Source organism: Theropithecus gelada, chromosome 7b (genome assembly GCF_003255815.1).
Source record: "Theropithecus gelada isolate Dixy chromosome 7b, Tgel_1.0, whole genome shotgun sequence".
Taxonomy (NCBI): domain Eukaryota; kingdom Metazoa; phylum Chordata; class Mammalia; order Primates; family Cercopithecidae; genus Theropithecus; species Theropithecus gelada.
In genome coordinates this window covers 77,512,123-77,535,742 of record NC_037675.1, presented here as the reverse complement: position 1 = coordinate 77,535,742, position 23,620 = coordinate 77,512,123, and the positions used below count along the sequence as shown (strand labels likewise).

Below are 23,620 nucleotides of genomic sequence, written 5' to 3'. Positions count from 1 at the left end.
AAGGAGAGTTTTCCCTTTAATTGGATTATCAATAATTATTTATTAAGCATTTACTATATGCCAGGAACATGCTAGGTACTGCAGTTGCACATAGTAACTCCTGCCTTGAAAAGCTTCAAGGGAAAAGACGTCTACCTACAAACAATAACATAATCTAGTGAGTACTAAAAGAAACAGTAAGTATAATACAAGGAGCCACAGAGAACAAAGGAGAAAGGGCTATTGGCCAGAACCCCCTCAGCAAACACATGGCACATTTAAATGGGGTCATTGCAGAGATGTAATGAAGTGACTATTCACAAAGGTGTAGACAGTACTAACAAGGAACCCCACAAGGGATGGTGAAGCACATCAGGTAGAGCCAGCACAGCAGGAGGCCCTTACCATTCCTAGACCTGGAGTGGCAAGGGAAAGAATGGTTATCAGAGTCCAAAGAACTGCAGTTATAAAAGAAGGCTGCCAAACAAGAGTGGTGGCCCTCAGCAGAGGAACATAACCACTGCCAACCAGCAATCCAACAGAAAGGGTATCAGGGAAAGCAATAATCTAATGTGGTAGACTGCATTAGCGTTTCCAAGTCCTCTCTATAATAGAATCATTCATCCATGCCTTTTGCTCTTTGTCATTGGATTCCACAGTACCTTCCCTTTTAGGAAGAGCACACTTCCTCATCCTACTGACACTGGGCTTGGTCATATGACTTGCTTTACATAGTAGAAAATTAACAGACATGATTCAAGCAAAGGTTTTAAATATGTACACGTGGTCTAGCCTGGTCACCTGGCATTTACATCCTCTGCCACAGGAAGTCCATGCTGCCTATCACCATTGCTCCTCCACCCTAGGTCCCAAAATACAAGACACTGAGCAGATGTAAACCTAACTTGAAGCCTGGAGACCAGTGGAGCCTAGACAAGATCAGTGGAACCATAGGCAACCCACAACCCCATAGCAAAAAATGAGTGTGGTAAACTGTGATAAGCCACTAAAATTTGGGGGCTGTTAAGCAGCATTACCACAATAAATACTTAACTAATATATCCAATATCATTCACCTCCCTCCCTTCGGTCTTCTGTTGATGCCTCCTATAGGCCAACTCCAATAAGAAATTGAAACCAAGAAGACCCACTGATATAGTTCATAAATATGCCCTTGCAGGGGCAAAAGGAAAACTGTGTCTTGGTAGACGACCAGTCATTCAAGGAAGATGAGGATGAGATTTCAGGCAGAAAGACCAGAATAAACAAAGGCACAGAGGCAAGAAATTCCATAGCTTTACACTGAGAACGCTAAGCATCAATGTCACCAGAATGTGTGAAGCTGAAGCAGAGAAAGAGAGGAAAGTTGGGTCTACAGAATATTCTATAATCTCTCATGATACACTAAGGAATCCTTATCAGTGAAAAGGCTTTCCAAAGGCCCAAAAACTTAATCTGCTGTAACAGGTCCACACTTTCTTCCATCTCTATAATTAGGCATCATAACCTTTAAGAGGTGCATTTTGATGTTCCTAGAACTATAGAAAAGCAAAGAAAAAGAGCAAATATTGGTAACTCTGAATAGTATATATAACTCATTCATGGAAAGACATCAGACTTTCCTGGTATGAGATAATAAAATCAAAAGAGCCTACCTGTACACACACACACATAATCTCTAATGACACCTAATTCCCTCAGAATCTAAAAGACAGAAATGTACTCACAACAACCTCCATTACAGTAGGAAGCTCAACAACTCCAGGAGGATAAACTGCCTCTATGCCTACAACTTTGAGGCATGAACAAGATGCTGTCCCCACAGTCCTTCTCCAAAAATCAGGACTTGGATGCTAAGTCTCACAGCCCCAGTATCCCTTCAGTTACTGGGGAAGCTACCTGGATCAACCTAGACATGTAGCCACTACGTCAGTCCTTTAATTGCTTAACCCATGGAGAAAAATTATTGGACTTTGGAGCTAGAAGGGACTTTAGAAATCCCTAAGTCCCCTATTTAGATTAAGAAAACCACAGTCCAAAAAGGCTACATAAAATTTTTATTGGCATGTGGCCCCACACAAGTCTAGAGGACAAACATTTTCTAAAATACCCTGATATACAGGCAAAGTTTTAAATTAGTGTTTAGGTAGTAAAAATAAAGAACTGGTAATTAACATACACCAGCCTTATTCACAGGACTCTATACTCCAGGAGTTTTACTTTGAGGAAGATGATGTTTTATACAATATATTCACCTAGAACACTATAATCATTATAAATAAGGCTATAAAAGTGACAAGATTTTCTCTATATGAAAATAATGTCTTAACACCTAAAAAAAGACAGTAACACATGAAGCTATTTCTTGATTCTAATAAAAAGAAACTTCCCAATGTCCCAGGCTCGACACACTGACCACCTAGACCAACGATTCCCAACATCTACCGGCATAAGAATCAGTTCAGGTGCTTGTGAAAAATGCAGATTCCAGGGGCCAACTCTAGACCTATTTATTTCTAGGAGCTCAGGACTGTGCGGTTTTAACAGTTCCCTAGGTGGCTCTCATATGCCTTAAAGTTTGAGAACCACTGCCATAGACAGTCACCATGTTCTCCATGATTATTCAAACATTTCCATAAACACGGAACCAATGTCCCAAAGCTGGGATCAACATTACCTTGTCGCCCTTCATCATTGGTAAAGAGCCCAGTGTCACTGCTGCTACACACACTGCTGGTTTCACTGTAAAAAGAGTAAAACACAAGAGAACTCATCAGCTCCAGTCAATAAGCACTGTACGCTTATTACGGTTTTCAAGCTTCCCTGATTTCACTCCAACCTATTAGCCAATCAGATACGTAAATTTCATTGGGAAGGTACAAAATTTTATTTTCCTCCCCAAACAAAGGAAATATAAGAGGAGAACTCTAAAATTTTCACTTATATTTTAAAGTACTAAAAAAAATCTAAAGTCACTTTGTTAGTTAAGGACTAGAAAGCTATTAAAGCTCAAAGACATAATCTCAACCTAGTTTGATATATTCAACAACACAAATTTACAAATTTACCAAACAATTTTATTCTTAAATATTGCCAACTATCAGTCTGCAATGAAGCTATGTAATTTTAAGACGTCTAGCATCTTTAAAGTTTTCCCCCATTTACAAAGAAGTAAACAAAAATCCATGAACAAGAAAAAAAATATGGCAAAACTTGTTTTCTGAATTTACTGTCCTCCTTCATATTGAGCAGATACACAAAACTCATTCTGAAAAAAGGAACTAAAGTTAAAAACAAAAATATAAAAACAAACTTCATTTGAACTCACTGAAATATAGCTTTTGTCCCATGAAATTCTGCCCAATCTGTTTCATTTTCTGAGCTACTGCTCACAGTTGATTCTGTTTCTTCTGATGGTGCGCTTCTAAATTTGATTTCTCTGGTTCAAGAAAAACTTCTCAATCCTCTACAGTATTAGCTATTTCCTTGATTGGGAGTATTTCCTTCCAAGATAGTCAAAAAATTTTTTTCACCTACTCTAGAAGATGCAAGAAACCAAAGCAAGGAAGAAGCATTTTCACCACACTATAGAAAACATAGGCTTGGCAAAATCCCAATCTATATTCCTGGATCAAAAATCTGAAAACATTTTGTATTTTGCAACATTTCTGAACATCCTTCCAACACTAAATCTTTAAAATGCCAATTAAATTAAGGAGCAATGCTTTCCTTACTCAAGCTTGTCCCTGAATATCAGACGCAAAAGATCTGTCACAGAAATAGTCAACAAACAAACCCTATTTTTTTTTTAAAGTTCTGGGATACATGTGCAGAATGTGCAGGTTTGTTACATAGGTATACGTGTGCCATAGTGGAACAAACCCTATTTCTTCTTTTTTTTTTTTTTTGGAGATGAAGTTTCACTCTTGTTGCCCAGGCTGGAGTGCAGCGGTATGATCTCGGCTCACTGCAACCTCCACCACGCAGGTTCAAGCAATTCTCCTGCCTCAGCCTCCCAAGTAGCTGGGATTACAGGAGCACACAACCACACCCAGCTAATTTTTGTGTTTTTAGTAGAAACGGGGTTTCACCATGTTGGTCAGGCTGGTCTCGAACTCCTGACCTCGTGATCCGCCCGCCACGGCCTCCCAAAGTGCTGAGCCACCGCACCCGGCCCAAACTCTATTTCTTTATAGATTCTTTCATTTCATTTTCTTATGTACTTAATATAAGCTGGGCCTCCAACTATATTACCTAATTATTATAACATTGCTAGAAAAGCAACTGAACCACATCCAAGTGAAATAACAGAGTTAGTGTAAAGAAAGTCATCTTAACGTGCAGCTCCAAAGGTTTTTGCTCTCAACGTTTTACTAGGAAATTTTTCATCACTTAGATTCTGCAAGTAACATTTTGCTTTCCTTGTTTTTTCACACATCTCTCTATCTAACCTTCCCACCAGAGAGTCTTTGAAAACAGAGGCACCCTAGGTAAGCCAGATGATTGGGCATGGCATCTACTTTCTGACAAGTGTATTTTCATAGGAATCGAGCCTAATAAAACACTATGGAGCCCTCTTGTCCACTGTTAACACTGTAAACTTGGTACTGTGTTTGGACTTGAAAATGCTTTCATCTTAACTGCTTTTCTTTTCAAGTTCTGAAGATGAACTGTTTGCCTTTCAAGGTGCAATTAAAGGGTATGGTTTTCAAACTAGCAAAAATTCTTAGTTTTAAAACTGTAGATCAATAGCTTTTTATTCTATATTTTTTATATTTTTACATTCTATCTATAGATCAGTGTTTTGGTTGTATTATGTTCTATAATTTGAAACTCATACTTATTGGTAAAAGCAGAGTCAATAAAGTAAAAACCCAATCAGTACCAGAAACATCAAGAACTATGGTTCTCAACTAGAGACAATTTTGCAGCCCCTCTCCCAATTTGGCAATATCCAAAAACATTTTTGATACTCATGACTTGAAGCAGAGAAGGAGGAGTTGCTGAACTACTGACATTTAGTGGGCGGAGGCCAGGGATGCTGCTCAACATCCTGCAATGCACAGCACAGCCCCACAACAGAGAATTATCTGGCCCAAAATGCCAGTAGTGCCTAAATTGCGAACCCTGATCCACGATGATGAACAAAGCAGAGGGCTGGAAGAGGTAGACCGTCCCGTTTAGGGAAACTACTTGAGAAGAGAGGAGCCTGTGCACGTTAGCTGGATGCAGCAGTCAACATCCCATAGAAGCAACAATACCACTTCCTTGCCATGGCTGGGCCAGGGCCTCAAATGATCTGAAGCCTCCAGATCCAGAAACAATCAGAAGGCAGCCGGACCTTCAGACAAACTGGTAGAACTGAAATTACTCACGAGTCATACAGTTCACCCTTCCTTGCCTAACCGGGGCAGAAAGAAGATCCTGTAACCATAGAAGAGAATGATCCATGGATCCAGGGAAAAAAAATATCTTGCTCATCTCAATGTCCCCAATGCCTAGCATAGCGCCTGGCACATATCAGACATTCAGTAAATGTTACATAAATGGAATGAACTTGTTCTAGACACCTCTGTTGCCTGCCCTTATACAGCCTTGTGGCATGTCACTTCAACTCTTTAGTCCTATTTCCCTACATGTAAAATGTGGATGGATTATTAAGGATGTGACAGTATGAGGTATGTGACCCTGCTTTGTGAACTCTAAAGCAATACACAAATGCAAAGGATGAAAGATTAGAAAGCTACTTCTAGGGCACCAAGTCTGTGTCTAAGTATTATTTTAGAGGTTAATAGTAGTAATTTCCTCACTGACAATCTTCTCATTAGAACAGTACTCTAAATTTTATAAGATGCAAACCTATTTTCATTTTAAATGGAAAAACAAATATGGCCTATGAAATCTATTATTTTTCCTGCACTGGGTTGCACCCAAAAGAGAGGAGGCACTACTCTCAGCCAAGATCTACAAGTGCCTCAGGAAGGGGTTTGGTACTTGAACTGAGTTTATTCAGAAAATTATTAATATAGAAGGCTACTATTAACGATACCAAAAATATCATTCACTGAGTTCGACTGCAGGCCAGGTAATATACTAAGCACTTTATACTAATTATTATTCTTCTACCCCCAAACTCTACAAGGTAAATACATCAACCTCATGTTACATATGGAAAGGGGCTTAGAGAAAGTATACAAGTTATCCAAGATCGCACAGCAAGTAAGCATCAGAGCCAGGGCAGTGCATGTCTAAAGCCCATGTGTTCACTGAATGGCCACTACAACACAGAAAGCACAGATACTCATCTCATTTACTAAAGTCAATCAAATGTTTCCCTATTCAGAAGATACCTCTGAATTCCAGGACTTTTCATTCTCCTGAAGATGCAAACAGATTAACTGAGCTAAGGAAGAAGTATTCGTTTGCTTTTAGCTACTTAAAACTTTCAGGCACAGCTGAAACTGCAGCTATGCCTTGACTACTATCCCTTATCAGCAAATAATACATCATATATGCTGAACCCTAAGAAAACTAATTATAAACTCACTTTGGAAAGAAGCTTTCCTTCTTAATGCTGTATCTTGAATTCAATTAACACTCATTTTCGACATGCTGACATAAAATACACCAAAACATATTCTCAGGGACCCATACCTCACTTGCCTTTATGGTTCCTGAATGCTCTTCCTTTGAAATCAAAGTAAAAACATACTCTTAATGAGTTCAGGGGAAATAGCAGAGTCTGAGAATACTATTCCTGACTTTAGCATCACACAAGGCTAGGAAAAAAATGTTTCAGGCCAGTAGTCATCTGTGGTAACCAGACTCCCAAGATGACTCCCAATTACCCAACCTCCTATTAATGCACACCCCGGTGTATTACTTCTCACACTGCACCAGGTCTGGTCTGTATAACTGATCACACACAACAGAAGCAATAGGTTGCCACTTCTGAGATTAGGTTATACAAGACTGTGGCTTTCATCGTGGGCTCTCTTTCTGACTCTCCTCATCCCTCTCGGATCACTTACTCAAGGGGAAGCCAACTATCATGTCCTGAGGACGCTGATGGGCATGCGGAGGGGCCCACGTGAAAAGGGACCGAGACTCTAAGTCCAACAGCTTTATGAGGAAATGAGCTCTGCCAACAGCCATGTGAGTGAGCTTGGAAGCAAATCCTTCGGCCCTAGTAGAGCCTTGACAGAACTGAGGTCCCTGCTAACAGTTAGACTATAACTGCGTGAGAAGACTCAACCAGAACCATCCAGCTAAGTCACTCTCAGATTCCAAGTGATAAAATGTTCATTGTTTAGCGCTAGTAATTTTTTTTGTTTATTTTTTTTTGAGATGGAGTCTCCCTCTGTCGCCCAGAGTGGAGTGCAGTGGCGCGATCTTGGCTTACTGCAACCTCCACCTCCCAGGTTCAGGCAATTCTCCTGTCTCAGTCTCCCGAGTAGCTAAGATTACAGGACTATGCTACCATGCCTGGCTAATTTTCATATTTTTAGTAGAAACAAGGTTTCACCATATTGGTTAGGCTGGTCTCAAACTCCTGATCTTAGGTGATTCACCCATCTAAGCCTCCCAAAGTGCTGGGATTACAAGCATGAGCCACTGCGCCCAGCCTAGAGCCAATAAGTTTTAGGGCAAATTTTTCTGCAGCAACAAATACAGAATCTTTATAAACTCTTTGTTGAAACTAATTCCCTTCTTCCTAAACAGTAGCTTCTAGTTTCAACAAAACAAACCCCCGCTCTGAATTCCCACTATTGCCGGGGGGAGCAGGGGGCAGAAAAAAGCAAGGCACACCCTCTGATCTGAGAGCTTGCTAATTCTTTCATACTCCTAACCACAGAAGACTATAAAGTGAGAACTGAAAGAGTAACTTATACCTGTTCCAATTATAATAAGGAGCTATAGAATTAGTTTATCACTATAAGCAAAAGTTGGTATTAATAAGTTACCATCTGGGTTTGTTTCTCTCCATTTAAGAGCTTATTAACCAAGTAGCTTAATAAGGGGTGTTTTTTGCATATAATTAATAGACATCTTAAAATACAGTTTATGGCTTACATCGTTTCTAAAAAACTTTTCTTAGTAAATAATAATGCGCTTAACAAAAATAAAAGTTGTTTCAGAATTAAGAAAAACGTGGGAAAAAGTCACTCTTAGATCTACTGCCCAAAGGTATTTTTGCTCTATTATTTTCCAGGGTAGAGGTAGCACATTGTAACCCTTTGTAATCAGACTTCTGAATCTAGTAGTACACAAGACTGAGGGAGAGGTTATTCAGAGAAATATTCACATCAGTTCCAAAATTATTCCTATAAGTAATGAGAATATATAATAGAAGAATTTGTTTTTCAGTTTCATTCAGACGGTGACATGAAAGGCAGCAACCTCCCCAGGTTGACAGGTTCAATACTGCGACCAGTACAATCAGGTACACTTTCCAGAGATACAATTTTCCTCAGGACTCTGCTATTGAGCTGGGGGCTGTGCCTCAAGACATCCCTTTTCTTAGAGCTAACAGTTATTCACCTTCAGGTAGATGAAACGTCTTCTCAGAGTAAATTTTTAAAGAGCATGGATTCTGGGGCCTGCATATCTAAGAATGTCTTTCTGCTGCCTTTCCATATAAAATATACCTTTACTGTATATAAAATGCAAGGTGAAGTGAGTCACTTTTTCCCTCTCAAAACTCTATGGGCAAATGTAGCCCTTAACACTTACTATTGTAGGGATGAATGTCAGTTTTATTTTCATGTCCCACCCCCAACTTTTTTTTTAAGAGACAGTATCCCTCTCTGCCAACCAAGCTCTGGAGTGCAGTGTTGTAATCATAGCTCAGTGCAGTCTTGAACTCCTGGGCTCAAGGGATCCTCCTGCCTCAGCGTCCCAAAGTGTTAGGAATACAGGTCTGAGCCACTGCACCAAGGCTTCAATCCCTTTTAAGAGTTTTCTTTCCTTAGTCCTGAGCATATGTGAAAAAAAGAAAAACTAAAATAAAATACTTTTTAAAAAGATCCATTTCAGTAGAGGTATCTTCTCATTAATTTTCTCTTCTAAACTTTAGACTTCATTTTTCTTTTTTTTTTTTTTTTTTTTTTTTGAGACGAAGTCTCGCTCTGTCGCCCAGGCTGGAGTGCAGTGGCCGGATCTCAGCTCACTGCAAGCTCCGCCTCCCGGGTTCACGCCATTCTCCTGCCTCAGCCTCCCGAGTAGCTGGGACTACCGGCGCCCGCCACCTCGCCCGGCTAGTTTTTTGTATTTTTTAGTGGAGACGGGGTTTCACCATGTTAGCCCATGTTGGGATGGTCTCGATCTCCTGACCTCGTGATCCGCCCGTCTCAGCCTCCCAAAGTGCTGGGATTACAGGCTTGAGCCACCGCGCCCGGCCTAGACTTCATTTTTCAACTCAAGAACACTTTTTTCTCTTCAGTTGTATCTTCTTCTTCTCCAGCACTTTGGTTTCTTCCTTGGGAATATTTACACACTCACAGATTTGGCCTCTTTAGAGCTACTAAGTTCTACGGCGATTTTTTTCTGTAGCAATAGAGAATACAGATGGCCTATTGCCAAGGTTTCCTCAAACTACAAGGCTGATAGAACTGCACTCAACAATGAAATGGAGGCCCACATGAGAAGTGCTGGGCCTGCCCTGAAGGTAGATAGCAAGCCTCTGCATCCTTTCTCTACAGTCACCTTGAGGTTCAGAAATGCAAGGCCAGTTTCAGTCAGAAAATCAGGCAGCTACAGTTTGTGGCAGGGTGTGGTTCCATCCTTCTCTTCCCACTGAGTATCTTTCAGTTTCTGGTGTTTTTTTTTTTTTTTTGAGACGGAGTCTCACTCTGTCACCCAGGCTCCAGGGCAGTGGCGTGATCTTGGCTCATTGCAAGCTCCACCTCCCAGGTTCACACCATTCTCCTGCCTGAGCCTCTCGAGCAGCTGGGACTACAGGCGCCCACCACCACACCCGGCTAACTTTTTTGTATTTTTAGTAGAGTCGGAGTTTCACCATGTTAGCCAGGATGGTCTTGATCTTCTGACCTTGTGATCCACCCGCCTCGGCTTCCCAAAGTGCTGGGATTACAGGCGTGAGCCATCACACCTGGCCTGAGTATCTTTCAGTTTCTATTTGGTGGCTCTAACTCCCAGAATACACTTAGATAGGGAAGCTTAGTGTTTTCTGTGTGTATCTGTGTTTGATGGTAAGGAGCAATTACAGGGTATTGAGTCCTAGAAAGCACAGTCTTCAAGAATAAAGATTCCAGTTGACATGGGTAGAGAAGTGCATTCTGGAGATAGTACATTCTGGGGACTGTTGTGTTTTCTACACCTTCATTTATGGCACACTCCTGGAATGGGGTCAGAATCAGGCAGTGAGGGTTGGATGATCCTATCTCAGCCCAGCATAGCTGTATGAGATTAAAGCTTCCCAGTAGCACTGGGAGCACTGGGCTAGGGGCTCTGCATATTCTCTTGGCCAGTTGTAGATCTGAGAATGGCATGTTACCTATGTCCATGGGAGTAGAGAAGGGGACCAATGGTAATCTATGCACCCTTGCTGGCAAATACCAAGAGGCCTTTGAACAAATTCTGCAAAATAAGAGAAAAGGGAATATCATTCTAAAAGTTCAGAGAAAGAACGAATCTTTGAAGATGACTGCCAGTGGAAACCACAAGAATTCAAGTGGGCAGTTGAGGCTACTTACCAGTTAAGATGTTACAATGGTGGGAGGTGGACTATGACTGAAAAGAATCACGGCATCTCAGTGTTACAAGGGATTTCAGAAGTCTTCCGTTCAACCCTCTCAACTCCACAGCAACTAAGTAAGCAGTCAGAAAGCCCATGTTTGAATCCCCCCGACTTATCTAGAAGTCATTACGCATTACGTGGTGAAACAATTCACTTCATTTTTACAGAGTCCTAATTTTTAGAATGCTATTTTTTATCCGCAGCAACATTTAACACTCTGTACTTTCTATTCCTGAGTTCTGTCCTGTGGAGCCACATGGAATAATCCCAATATTTCTTTTAAGAGGTAGACTCTTTCAAGAGATGGATGTTTCTTTCAAGATATAGACCTTCAAGTACAATAGTATCATATCTACCTCCCAAGGTGTGTTTTTCAGTTGTCCCTAAGGATACTAGCAGAACTGTGAATATATCCATATAAGCACACTATGCTAGATTCGAGAATCTCACATGCAATACTACCAACTGCAACAATAGTAAATACACTCTTGGTCAGCATCCCTACTTACAGAATAGAAATCAGAACACCCCTACCTACCATACATATTCTTTTACACAGCTCCAGGAACCCCTGATTAATGACCTCCACTTGCAAAGGAGGCTACTTACCTTAACCATGAAATAATGAATGCTATTGATCCAACAAGCTACTGCTATAGAGTGTTATTGATCACCCAATCTTTGGTTAAAACGGTCCTCATTTAGCAATTTCACTGTCACAAACACCTGGAGCAAAGCACACTCATAATTAAAGAGTTTGGGGGAGTTAAAGTGAGAGGTGATGGACAGAGATCTCAGCTTTCTCCCATTTATTCTTGCTTCTGAGCTATTGTTTGTGTCAGAAGGGATATTGATTTTCTATAAAAATAAGAAAACAAGAGGCACCAAGGGGCCGCAGAAGGTCAGCCTGGGCTGGAGAAGGAGGGGGTAGGTTTAGCACTCTATCTCTGTCACTTGCCTTCCAAGAGAGGAGAATATTTTCTTTCCTGTGAGATCAGCCTCTAATACATCACCTTAGGAAGGCTCCTGAATGTGACTTCTGGCCATCACCCAACCAATTCACTTATGAAAAAAAAAGAAGCTAAACTATATTCAAGGGGAACAAACAAATGATGTGTTAGTAAAGAATAGAGCAAAATTAGGCTACAGTCCCCTAATAGCTAATAGCTATTAATAGCTGCTATATAGACAATTTAAATAAAGATCAGTAGAAAATAATTTTACAGTAATTGTTCTACTTTAGAATACTCATAAATACACATACACAGAAAAATATTAAAGTAAGTTTGATCTCTATGCAAGCAGGAAAAAACTATTATACCATAACCATTTTTAGTTCCTCAAAACTTGTGAGGGATTGGCTGGTGTAATATTAAAGGAAGACCAGAAACAGAAAAGCAAACAAATATTGATGAAGTCTATAACTACTCCATGTTTAGTTCACAAACAGTGAGTTTAAGGAAATTAGAAATAGGCTGATTGAGACATACATTTTCAAATCCAAAACACCTAAAACATGCTTTAAAAAAAAACCCAAAAACTCTACCATTGACCAGGCTAAGCTAAACTTAACAATCAACTTCATCTTAATAATCTTACAACGTGGATCATTACTCTGACAACCCTCAATATCACTGCTAAAAAGTAAAATTCTACATTTTGATCTGTATGTGAACAGTGGCACATCCAAGTAGATTTATGAAAGGGTAACCAAGAAGATTCTTGAAAGTATTTCTTTTAAAAATGCAGGGGAAACAAAAAAGTAGAAAATTATTGACAGAATCAACAAACTGACCAAGACAGTATAATATCCAAATCATAAACTATTATCTACTTACACTCTAATGCTAGCCCTTTTTAAAGGTGTGCCTAACAATTAAGGGAGATTTTAGTTCCACTCTCCTCTTGAAGAGAGGCTGAACACAACATGCGGTCAAAGAGTAAGAATCACCCCCTCTCCCACAGAATGGATTTAGGGGAAAAAAATACAAAGCACTTCTGTTTGTAACTACAGATGAATCGAGACAAGTCAAGGGGAATTTAGAACTCCTAAATAACTAGAAGATGTTAAAGAACTTTCCTCATGCCATGTGTGCCACCACTCCGCCCATTATTCCTTCACAGCTACAAGCCCTTTAGCATCTACATATTGAAAGAACTCTCAAGTGAGAGGCCAGGGTAATAGCCCAAATGGGTGAATGAGGTCTCCTCAATTTGAAAAGAGGAAGAATTTCACAAGAATTCCCATCCACTTAATTTTATCCAGACTCTCAGGTAACGAGAATTTATATTATTACATCCTGACTAGAATGTGCAATAGATGTGTCTGGAGTAAGAAGGAACAGAAAAGAGTGAAGCATCTCATGCTAGATTATAGGCTCTGCATCTGGAGCCACACTTGAGCTGTTATCTCAGAGCAGACAGAGTTAACAGTCTCTCTTTCACATACAGTTATGTCGTAGTTTAATAAGAAATTATGGGGAAGAAACATACACAAAGCTATTATCCCAAAAGGCTACTTTTAAAATCACCATTCTCAATCCTAAGAAGAATTCTATTTGCTATATATGCTCAATATTAAAACAAACTTGAATATCTCAGTAGAGGGTTTCAATAGTGTGAAAGGCTACAAGTTGACTAAGCATTTCTTGTTTGATTAAAAATAGTCTGATGAGGAAAATAAATACCTTTATAATCCAAATATATACATATAAATTCTGTAAATAGACCTTAGAAGGAAGGAGGCATTAGAGGAAAATTAGGAAAGTCAAAATATGAGCCTATCTCAATATAGTCTGCAGACTGGCAAATATAAAGTTAATAAGAAAAAGTTTAAAAGCTGGATTAAAAACCATCCATGAAAGGTACAGGTAAACAGACCTAAGCAGCTTTTCCTGTTACTGACACAGCCTCACCTCAGAGTTCCTAAGATTAATGTCTTTGTTTTTAAGATAAACTTCAGAAAGGTCATCTGTTCTACAGCTGGGAAAGTTAAACTGAGACAGAACAACTCAAAGGGCAGCAGAACGTGGTGGTTACGAATGAGCTTTGGAATCAGGCTTGATTCCCCGTTTTGGCACTGGGTGACCTTAGGCAAATTATCTAAGCTCTTATAACCTCAGCTTCCCTTCTATAAATACAAATAGTGGTATCCACCATATAGTGGAATTGTGAACATTAAATAAGAGTATATGTTAAGTCCATAGTACAGTGCCTGGCCCATAGTTAAGTGCTTAATAAATGTCAACTAATATTAACAATAATAGAATACACTGGTTCTCAACAGGGAGTACTCAATCCACCTAGGGATCACCCCTGGAGGCTTTTGGGTTGATACAATGAAAAGGGGGTGTGAACAATGCAGAGATGCTAAATATTCTGCAATGCACCATAAAGAATTGTCCCATCCAAAACACCAATGGCATCCTCGCTATTAAGTAAAAGATAATCACAGATTAAGATTAATAACATTAAAGTATCAAGCTGGGGGGTATCAATGTTCCTAGGACTATCTGAGATGTAAAAGCTAAAAAAAGTCACCAAAACTACACTTACATTTCTAAACACGTACCCATTAGAGACAAATTTTTCTGGCTTGATCACATCTGATGTAAGACTAATGGGACTCGGTACTGTTATTTTCAAAGCCTACCATGTGTTCAGACAATTTGAATGTCAGCCATAAAAAAATAAATTCAATATAGTCAAACCACCAGTAGCAGAAAACAAAATTATAGCCAAAAAGTATCTAAAGCCATGATTCTTAATGAGGACAGGCAACTTAACGGAACATTTATAAACTCCATATGCCTGGTGCTAACATTTTCTCTTTCTCACACACACATGCACACACACGCACACACACACACACACAAACACCAGCCTCTGCTGAGACCTGAGTTCTAAAAAACAATATTTATGTACAAACTACATGGCATAATAAGCAACAAATTGTTTTTTAAAATTATTAGCTGTGCATTTGAGGTACGCGTTTTAAACAGTTTTTAGAAACAACTGTGTTTCTATAGCCTTCCTGACAGAGGGAAATAGACACTTGAATGGTACCTTAAAAAGCTAAACTACTGACTGATTCAAGGAAGTCTTCAAAGTCAATACCAGAGTGGCTGGTTTGAAAGAAGGTAGAACCCACTAAGACTGCGGATGTGTACCTTGGGAAACATTAACCAGGAAAATCTTTGACTTAGTAAGGGAGATCTCACCATTCTGACATGTTCTCATCAGAGCCCTGTTTTTGTTCATCTGTTTCACACTCCATCCTTTCTTTCCTTCCTGCTTTGCTTAGGAAAGTCCTGTTTTCTGCTGATTCACACAATCCGTGGCCTGATGAGGTCCAGGGAGTATTCTCCTTCCAGCGGGACAGACGCTGCTTCTTAGCAGATTTGAACCTGCAGCCTCTCTCATAGCTCCAATCTGACACCTTCAGTTTCTGCTGAAGGCTAGCAGCCACCTCTGATGTCACTCGCTTCACCTTCCGCCTGCGCCTGAGTGGTCGACAAGGTGCATTTTCAGTAAAGGAGTCAGATTCATGCCAAGAATGCTGCTTACTCTTAACAATGGCATTGAGAGCTGGGTGTCGTTTGGCCACCATTGTGTCATCAGAGTCACTAAAATTGGTCACGGGAGCCACTTCTCGACAGTCCTTAGTGGCCTCATCCAGACTTGACTCAGAGGCCTCGCTGTAGCAGCAGGTATGCTCTGCCAGGTGAGTGAAGTCAGAACGACGCTTCCGACCTCGGCGTTTCCGAAGCTGCCTCCTCTGCTGCCGGGGGCTCAGGGCCATCTCCTCCCACAGCTCACCAAGCTTATTCTGCTCAGATGTCTGCTCCAAGGCTGAGGCTAAGTCGTGTACCAGCTCATCCATGAGGCCACATCTGCCAAAAGGAAGTTTGGCAGGGGGTGGGGGGGGAGAAAGAAAAGAAAAAGAAAAAGAAAAAGAAAGCCTGAAAAGGATCTGTTGTTTCGGAATAATTTGATGAAACAGATCATGGTAGTCCACAGTTCTGCCTGTCTAAATGAAATAAGTCACCTTTCATCTGGCTACACTTAGATTCTGTTCCTACCACTTCCTAAAGCCACTAAAAATAGATGTTTTGTCCCTTGTTAAATGCCTGAAGTCAACATATTCTTAAGCACAAAAACCTACTCACCAGATGACAACTGGGACAGGACCCAAAACAAATTCGGGGGACTAGATCCTTCTCACTTTTCCCCAATTAAACTTGTCACTGAATTACCTAATGATGAGATCCAGAAAGATTAGAGACTGTCTCACTAGACAGGAGTAGAAAAACATACAACTTCAAAATCACACTAGAGTTGCAGAAACACAGAGCAGGACACGGTCTCATCGAGGTATTGAGAATGAATGAAAAACTGTTCTTTGGCCTGGGGTCACTGCTGACAATGACCATGGCAGAAAGAAACAGAAAGACAACTTAGTGATACCCTTTAAGGAAGAATGCAGTTTTCATGATCCAAGAAATTGTAGTGGCCCAGGTTTGAAGTCAGAATGGAGAAGAGACTAAGTTTGCACCCATTCTGGTACCAACTACCACCTGGAAGCTAGCAGGTATAGAACCTTATACAGTAGGTCATATATTTTTGAATAATTAACAATTTTTAAGCCCCTCTCCTACTCTTCAGAAAATAAATGTCCGAATGTCCGTCCTAGTTATGTGCTTCAGTGCCACACAATCACACAAAAATAGGATACAACAGCAGCTGAAATGACAGGGATAGGGTGAAGTTTCTAAGATTTCTGGCTGAACTGCTTTCCAAAATTTCTTATTTTTCTGTTTATCCTCAAACCAAACATCACACTTCAGGAGTCACTTCAGAGGCAAACATTTCAACAAATGAGAGTAGTAGGAACAATCTTCAAAATTCCCTCTTAAGGGGAAATGTTTAATTTGAATAGCAGCTAATTAAATACACATTAAACTTTTAGCACTTTTCCCTTGCCTCTATGCCCAAAGTATTTCAATATCATGTTAAAATTCTATGTGGTACTGCTCTCTCACCATATTCCCATTCATTCGGTTTTCACTTTGCAAAGGGCTTTCTAAAACCTGTTTTCACGCTGTGCCTATGCCAATGAATTTAAAGACAGGAAAACAGTCCTGGGGCTTATCTGCCACACCTGTAGGAGCAATGGTGACACCTACTTCCAAAACTACCATACAAACCAAGCGTCTCAAAGTGTCCAAAGGCACATACATTTAAACAAGACCAAGTTCTTTTAAGCATGAAGAAGTGATTTATTAACACCTGTGAAAAGAAGGGGAAAAAAATGGAAAAAAAAAAAAAAGTGGATTAAAATGCCATGATTGAGGTTTGGGAGACAACTGTCCCTAAGACCAAAATAAAGAAACAAGTGGGAACAGCATGCCTAAATCTACTTCCCTAATAAAGAATTACTGCTTTAAAAACTCAGGCAACTAAAATACAAAAAAAATAATAATAATAACAAATAAAAATCTCAGGCAGAATAGCACAAACTTGAACACGGAACGAAGTCACCAAACAACTCGTAGTCGAATGCTTGTGCAGAATCCTTTCCTGCCTCAAAGCCTGTAATTCGAACAGTGGGTGACAGAAGAACCCTAGGGCTCCCCCCATCTCCAGTCGCGGGTGCACACTCTCGAGAGGACCCGGCGTCCAGGCACGCACCCGGGTAGAGATGAGGCTGAGTCACGCACAGGAAGGAACGGGTAGGGCAGCTGGTGGACAGCAAGTAAGAAGAGAAACAGGAGCAGGGTGGAAGTGAGGGGCGGAGTAGGAGGTGGGAGAGGCAGGAGGCAACTTCTCATTTGGGCTCACCAGGGGCGGGGGTCGGCTCTTCTAGGGCAGAAACTGAAAAAATGCAAGTCGTGGCGACTGAGCTCCCTCCGGGATCGGGGGTCGCAACACGGCCACATATGTGAGAAAAACTGTGTTTCGAAGGACTCTCCACCTCGCCCCGGCCCGTCCCTGAGGGCTGGGGCGACCATGGCTCGGGACACCAAGCCCTCACGCTGCCGCCAGCCCCAGAGAGGCAGAAAGAAGAAAGAGGAAGACGGGGCTGTGGCCCCGGAGACGGCCCGACCCACATCCCCAGGGATGGGGACAAGGGCCCTGAAAAGCAAGGCCCCACCACCCTCACCCTCCGGCCAGCTGCCGCAGCCCCAAGACGTCCTTAGCCGCTCAGCCGCTGCTTGGCGCTCCGATCCCCTCTGGTACTAGCCCCCAGGACCCCAACACTCTCAACCCACTCCTCCCCCTCACCAGCTGCCGTAGCCACCTCCAACGGCCGCCGCTTTTTGGGCCGACTCTCACCGCCAGGGCTTCCCTCTCTGACCTCATTTCCGGTCTGGGCCTGAGGGGTGGGGCGGCGGCGAGTGGGAGGGGCTGGCTGCAAGATTGGGCCCCTGACCCATTGCTTCCGCCCGTGGCCACACCCACTTCCGCCCCGTGGTGGGCGGAGCCACAGGAAGCCAGAAGATGGGGCAGGGGACAGGGAGGGGTGCTGAGTAAGGTCTGGCTGGGAAAGGGCGTTTCACGGGTTGAGGTGCCCATGTGGGGAAAGACCCCTGCATGCTGGCCTCATCTTCCTTCGGGGCATCCAGAAATTGGGCGCTAGGCAGGGGTGTCAGCTTCCCCCTTGCTTTCTGACCTTTTTAATGGGCCTATGAAGTTGAAGAGAAAAGGATCTTAATGACGTCTACCCTGTGAGCTGGTACAAACATTGGGAGGGGTGGTTCTTCACTTAGTTACTCAGAACATTACAAATTGCCTTGAGCAATAAAACAAGTGATATTGGATTATAACTCAAAGTATAAAAGAAATATTCATGAGCCCATACCGATATAAATAAGTGATTGAATAAATTAACGAATGAGGAAGAAGAGATAAATCCCCCACAGAAGAATCTCAAATAACTTATGTAGACAGCCATCCTGGAGCATAACTTCCATCTCCTTAAATGTGGGCTGTGCATAGTGACTTCCTTCCCAAAAGTACAACATCTGTAAAGGGGAAAATGAGTGATTTTACAGTGGGGAAACCTGGCAAACAGTAATTCAGCCAGGTGATCAAGACTATGTGCTAAATCATGTTGATAGTATGTGGACTGATATATGATGAGAATGGCACTTTATGCTACTTTCCTAACAAATCTCATAACCCAGTCTAATTATAAGAAACAACTCAGACAAACCGTAATTCAGGGACATTCTGCAGAGTACATGACCAGTATTCTTCAAAATTGTTAAGATCAGCAAAGGTAAGGGAAGTATAAGAAACTCAGAGCCAGGAGAAGCCTGAGGAGGCATGACAATGTAATACGGTATCCTGGGTGTGACACTGCAATTAAAAAAAGAACATTAGGTAAAAACTAAGGAAATCTGGATAAAGTATCAACTTTAGTTAATAATAACGTTATCGGGCCAGGCGAGGCGGCTCATGCCTGTAATCCCAGCACTTTGGGAGGCCAAGTCGGGCAGATCACCTGAGGTCGGGGGATTGAGACCATCCTGGCTAACATGGTGAAAACCCGTCTCTGCTAAAAATGCAAAAATTACACGGGCATGGTGGTGCGTGCCTGTAATCCCAGCTACTCAGGAGGCTGAGGCAGGAGAATCGCTTGAACTCTGGAGGCGGAAGTTGCAGTGAGCCGAGATCCCACTATTGCACTCCAGCCTGGGTCATGAGAGCAAAACTCCGTCTCAAAATAATAATAATAATGTATCAATTTTGGTTGCAATCGTGACGTGTGTTATACTTCTGTAAGAGTGAATAGCCGGGTGCGGTGGCTCACACCTGTAATCCCAGCACTTTGGGAGGTTGAGGTGGGCAGATCACCTGAGGTCAGGAGTTCGAGACCATCCTGGCCAACATGGTGAAACCCTGTCTCTACTAAAAATACAAAAAATTAGCTGGGCATGGTGGCACACGCCTGTAGTCCCAGTCCCTACTCGGGAGGCTAAGGCAAGAGAATCGCCTGAGTCCAGGAGGCAGAGGTTGCAGTGAGCAGAGATCAAGCCACTGCACTCCAGCCTGGGCGACAGAGCAAGACTCCATCACAAAAAAAAAAAAAAAAAGTGAATAATAGGGGAAATGGTGTGGATTATACAGAAACTGTAGTATCTTTATAATTTTTCTCTAAACCTAAAACTATCCTAAAATAAAAAGTTTATTTAAAAATATGCACATACCTTGGACCCAGAAATTTTGCCCCGAAGAACTGTATTCTAAGGAAAAATTGGAAATGGGCACAAAAATGTCAAATATAGGTAAATCATCTCTGTAGCATTTCTGAGGGAGAGATGAGGAAACTAGAAAAAGCCAGAAGTTCCACAGCAGGGGTTAGTTAACTAAATTATGGTACGTCAGTGGGTGGAATACCTTGCAAATTTTTAAAATTGATGTTGCAAAAGAATATTTAATGACATGAAAAGCCATCGACTTATGATTGTGTACATTTCTGCATGACTGTTACACTTCAATAAAAAGATTACTCTGAAAATGTAGAGTATGAGTCCCGTACAAAGGAAATTAAATCTATACTCGCATAGGAGTATGACCAGAAGAATTTACTACACAATATCGGAAATGATTTCATTATTAATGATTATATCTCCTATCTGTTGTTTTTTTGTGGATTTTCAGAATTTTCTATAGGTGAAAAAAAGTCAATGTAGGAGACAGATAGTTGAGGTTTCAAGCTAGGGCAACTAAGACAATGGTCAGTGCCATCTGCATAGCTAGAGAAGTCAAGAAGATAAACAAGTTTAGTGGAAAGATGATTAATTCCATTTTGGACATGCTGAATTTGTGACTCCCACAGGACAGAAATACGGAAATGTTCAACAGGTGTCCACGGCCATCAGGCCTCTTTTCTGCATGAGTGAAAATTCTCTCCCACAAATCACATCTGTTCCCACAGTGTTGGTTGCCTGCATCAGCACTGAAAGCTCCCAAGTTTCTTGAAATCCAACTTATATTTTCATCTTTCTACTAGATATCTCCACTTGTTCACCTCACCAGCATTTCCCATTTAAAATGTCAAAATAGGCCAGGTATAGTGGCTCACGCCTGTAATCCCAGCACTTTGGGAGGCTGAGGCAGGTGGATCACTTGAGTTCAGGAGTTGAGACTAGCCTGGCCAACATGGTGAAACCCTGTCTTTACTAAAAATACAAAAAATTAGGCAGGTGTGGTGGCATGTGCCTGTAATCCCAGCTACTGGGAAGACTGAGGCAGGAGGATCACTTTAGTCCGGGAGGCAGAGGTTGTAGTGAGCTGAGAGCATGCTGTTCCACTCCAGCCTAGTGACAGGAGTGAAACCCTATGTCAAAAATAAATGAATGAATAAATAAAATAAAATGCCAAAAATAAAAATAAAGCTTAGTTTCTTCCATAGTTTCTTCCTTTCTTCCCTCTCTCCATTCCTTTTTTTTTTTTTTTTTTCCAGACAGGGTCTCTGTGAAATGGAAGACAGAGTGAGACACTATCTCAAAAAAAAAAAGGAAATGGTCTCAAAAATGTTAAATACAGGTTAAATTATTCTCTACAGCATTTCTGAGGGAGGACTGAGGAAACTAGAAAGTCAGAAATTCTACAACAGGGATTAGTTAAGTAAAAGATGATACACCTATGGATGGAACACCGTGACATGATCATTACCTCACTGCAGCCTTGACCTCCTGTGCTCAAGTAATCCTCCCACCTCAGCACCCTAAGTAGCTGGGACTACAGGCACACACCACCATGCCCAGCTAATTTTTAAATGTTTAGTAGAGAGATAGGGTCTCCACTATGTTGCCCAGGCTGGTCTCGAACTCCTACCATCAAGTGATCCTCCTGCCTCAGCCTCCTAGAGTGCTGGGATTACAGGTGTGAGCCATCTTGTCCAGCCTCTTCCATAGTTTCTGTCAAACCTGCCCCTTCTCCACTGTTCACTCTTTTGGAAATATCACCACCATCATGCAGTTACCCAGGTGAGAAGCTTCAAACCCATTTTTAGTTCTTGTTTCTTTCTTTTACCCCTTTATCTAGTAAAGTGCTAAGCCTCGTAGATTGCACTCCTGCAGTAGTCTTGCATCCGTCCTCCCTCACTGGTTTTTGCTCTGCCATTGGCCTCATCTGGGCAGGCAGCCACTCTTCTGGATGATGCAGCAGCTGCTGCCTTACTGGTCTTCCCACTTGCAGTCTGTCCCCCCAAAATGTCATCCTCTACACAGGCACCACAGTGAGTTTCCTAAAACACAATTTTAATCGTGTCACTTCATCCATCTTCCACTACCTCCTGCAACATGCTTGAGCACACCACATCACTTGCTAGTTCTTGAACACCCTTGGGATCTGGGGTGATTTAAACGCTCAATTCCAATGTCACCTCAATAAAGACACTTACCCTTGCTTGCCCACTCCTTTGGCTCTCACGCTCAGTACTTGCCAGTACCTTTATGACCGCACTCTCTTCATTCAACCTGAACTAGAGCCAGTTATGTGCAAGTTTGCCTCCCCAACTAAGTCACTCATTCAACAAATATTTACTAAGCATCGAGGCCGGGCGCGGTGGCTCAAGCCTGTAATCCCAGCACTTTGGGAGGCCGAGACGGGTGGATCACGAGGTCAGGAGATCGAGACCATCCTGGCTAATACGGTGAAACCCCGTCTCTACTAAAAAATACAAAAAACTAGCCGGGCGCGGTGGCGGGCGCCTGTAGTCCCAGCTACTCGGGAGGCTGAGGCAGGAGAATGGCGGGAACCCGGGAGGCGGAGCTTGCAGTGAGCTGAGATCCGGCCACTGTACTCCAGCCTGGGCGACAGAGCAAGACTCCGTCTCAAAAAAAAAAAAAAAAAAAAAAAAAAGAAAAAATATTTACTAAGCATCTACAGTATGCGTTGCCCTGTGCTTATACGTATATAATTGTGTGAACAAAACCAAAGCCCTTTTTGCTTTGCCCTGAAGACCCTGTCCTATTCATTGTATTCTCATCAGTGCCTAGCACAGTGCTTTACACATGGTAGGTGCTCCATAGTTATTGTTGATTAAAAATTAAATGAATACTTGTTTACTAAATGCTGGGTCAGGGACATTAGAAGTGTTTGTCTCAGTCCCATGAGAAAATTGTAATGAAACTTGCGCCTTCATGGGATGGTGGAATCCATGGGCAGAATCACATAATGAAAGAGGGTGGCGACAGAAGTGGCCTGTTGGAGAAGAAGAGGATAGCTCCAAAGAGACTGAGAGCATCTGAAGAGAACCTGTGTCTAAAAGCCAGAGGAGAGAGAGCTTTAAGAAAATGAAGAACAAAAGGAAGTTTGAGGATGAACAGTTCTAAGGAAAGGCCACCACACTTGGCAACTGAGGAGGTCACTGATGGTAATAAGGTTTGAGCAGGCTGCAAGCAGGCAGCAGTGGAGGAGGGGGAAGGAGGTGAAGGATGAAGCCCTAGCTGCCTGACTGTGTCCAGAGCTAGCAGCTTCACCTCTTTGAGCCTCTGCTTCCCCATCTGCAATATGGAGACAATATTTGTACATACCTGTCTCTTGGTTGGAGACGAAATGAAATAATGAATGTAAAGCATTTAGTATACAGCCCAACACAAATTAACTGCTCCAAAAGTATTAGTAGTTACTGAAAAGAGGGGAGTAGTCAACAGACGTTTCCCTTTTTTGACCATCAAACGTAGTCAAATGAGGAAATTCCCAGCTGAAAAAGAATCTGCACATGGAAGGAAATAACAGACTTCTCTCCTCTTTCCTCCCCACAAAAATGTATATATATATATTTTGAGATAGGTTCTCACTCTGTCACCCAGGCTGGAGTGCAGTGGCATGATCATGGCTCACTGCAGCCTCGACTTCTCTGGGCTC

The 23,620-nt window shown here is 41.8% G+C and overlaps 1 protein-coding gene across 2 annotated transcripts in view; it reads right to left on the bottom strand.

Moving 5' to 3' along the window:
- GPATCH2L (G-patch domain containing 2 like) overlaps positions 1 to 18,129 on the bottom strand; it is a 56,129-nt gene extending 38,000 nt beyond the window's left edge. For both annotated transcript variants that reach the window (XM_025392472.1, XM_025392473.1), the window contains exons 1-3: positions 18,023 to 18,129; positions 14,959 to 15,630; positions 2,657 to 2,721 (exon numbers count right to left, since the gene is read on the bottom strand). In XM_025392472.1, the coding sequence (XP_025248257.1) occupies positions 2,657 to 2,721; positions 14,959 to 15,620 (727 nt within the window). In that variant the 5' untranslated portion in view covers positions 15,621 to 15,630; positions 18,023 to 18,129. The remainder of the gene's footprint in view (positions 1 to 2,656; positions 2,722 to 14,958; positions 15,631 to 18,022) is intronic.
- Positions 18,130 to 23,620: the final 5,491 nt, after the last annotated feature.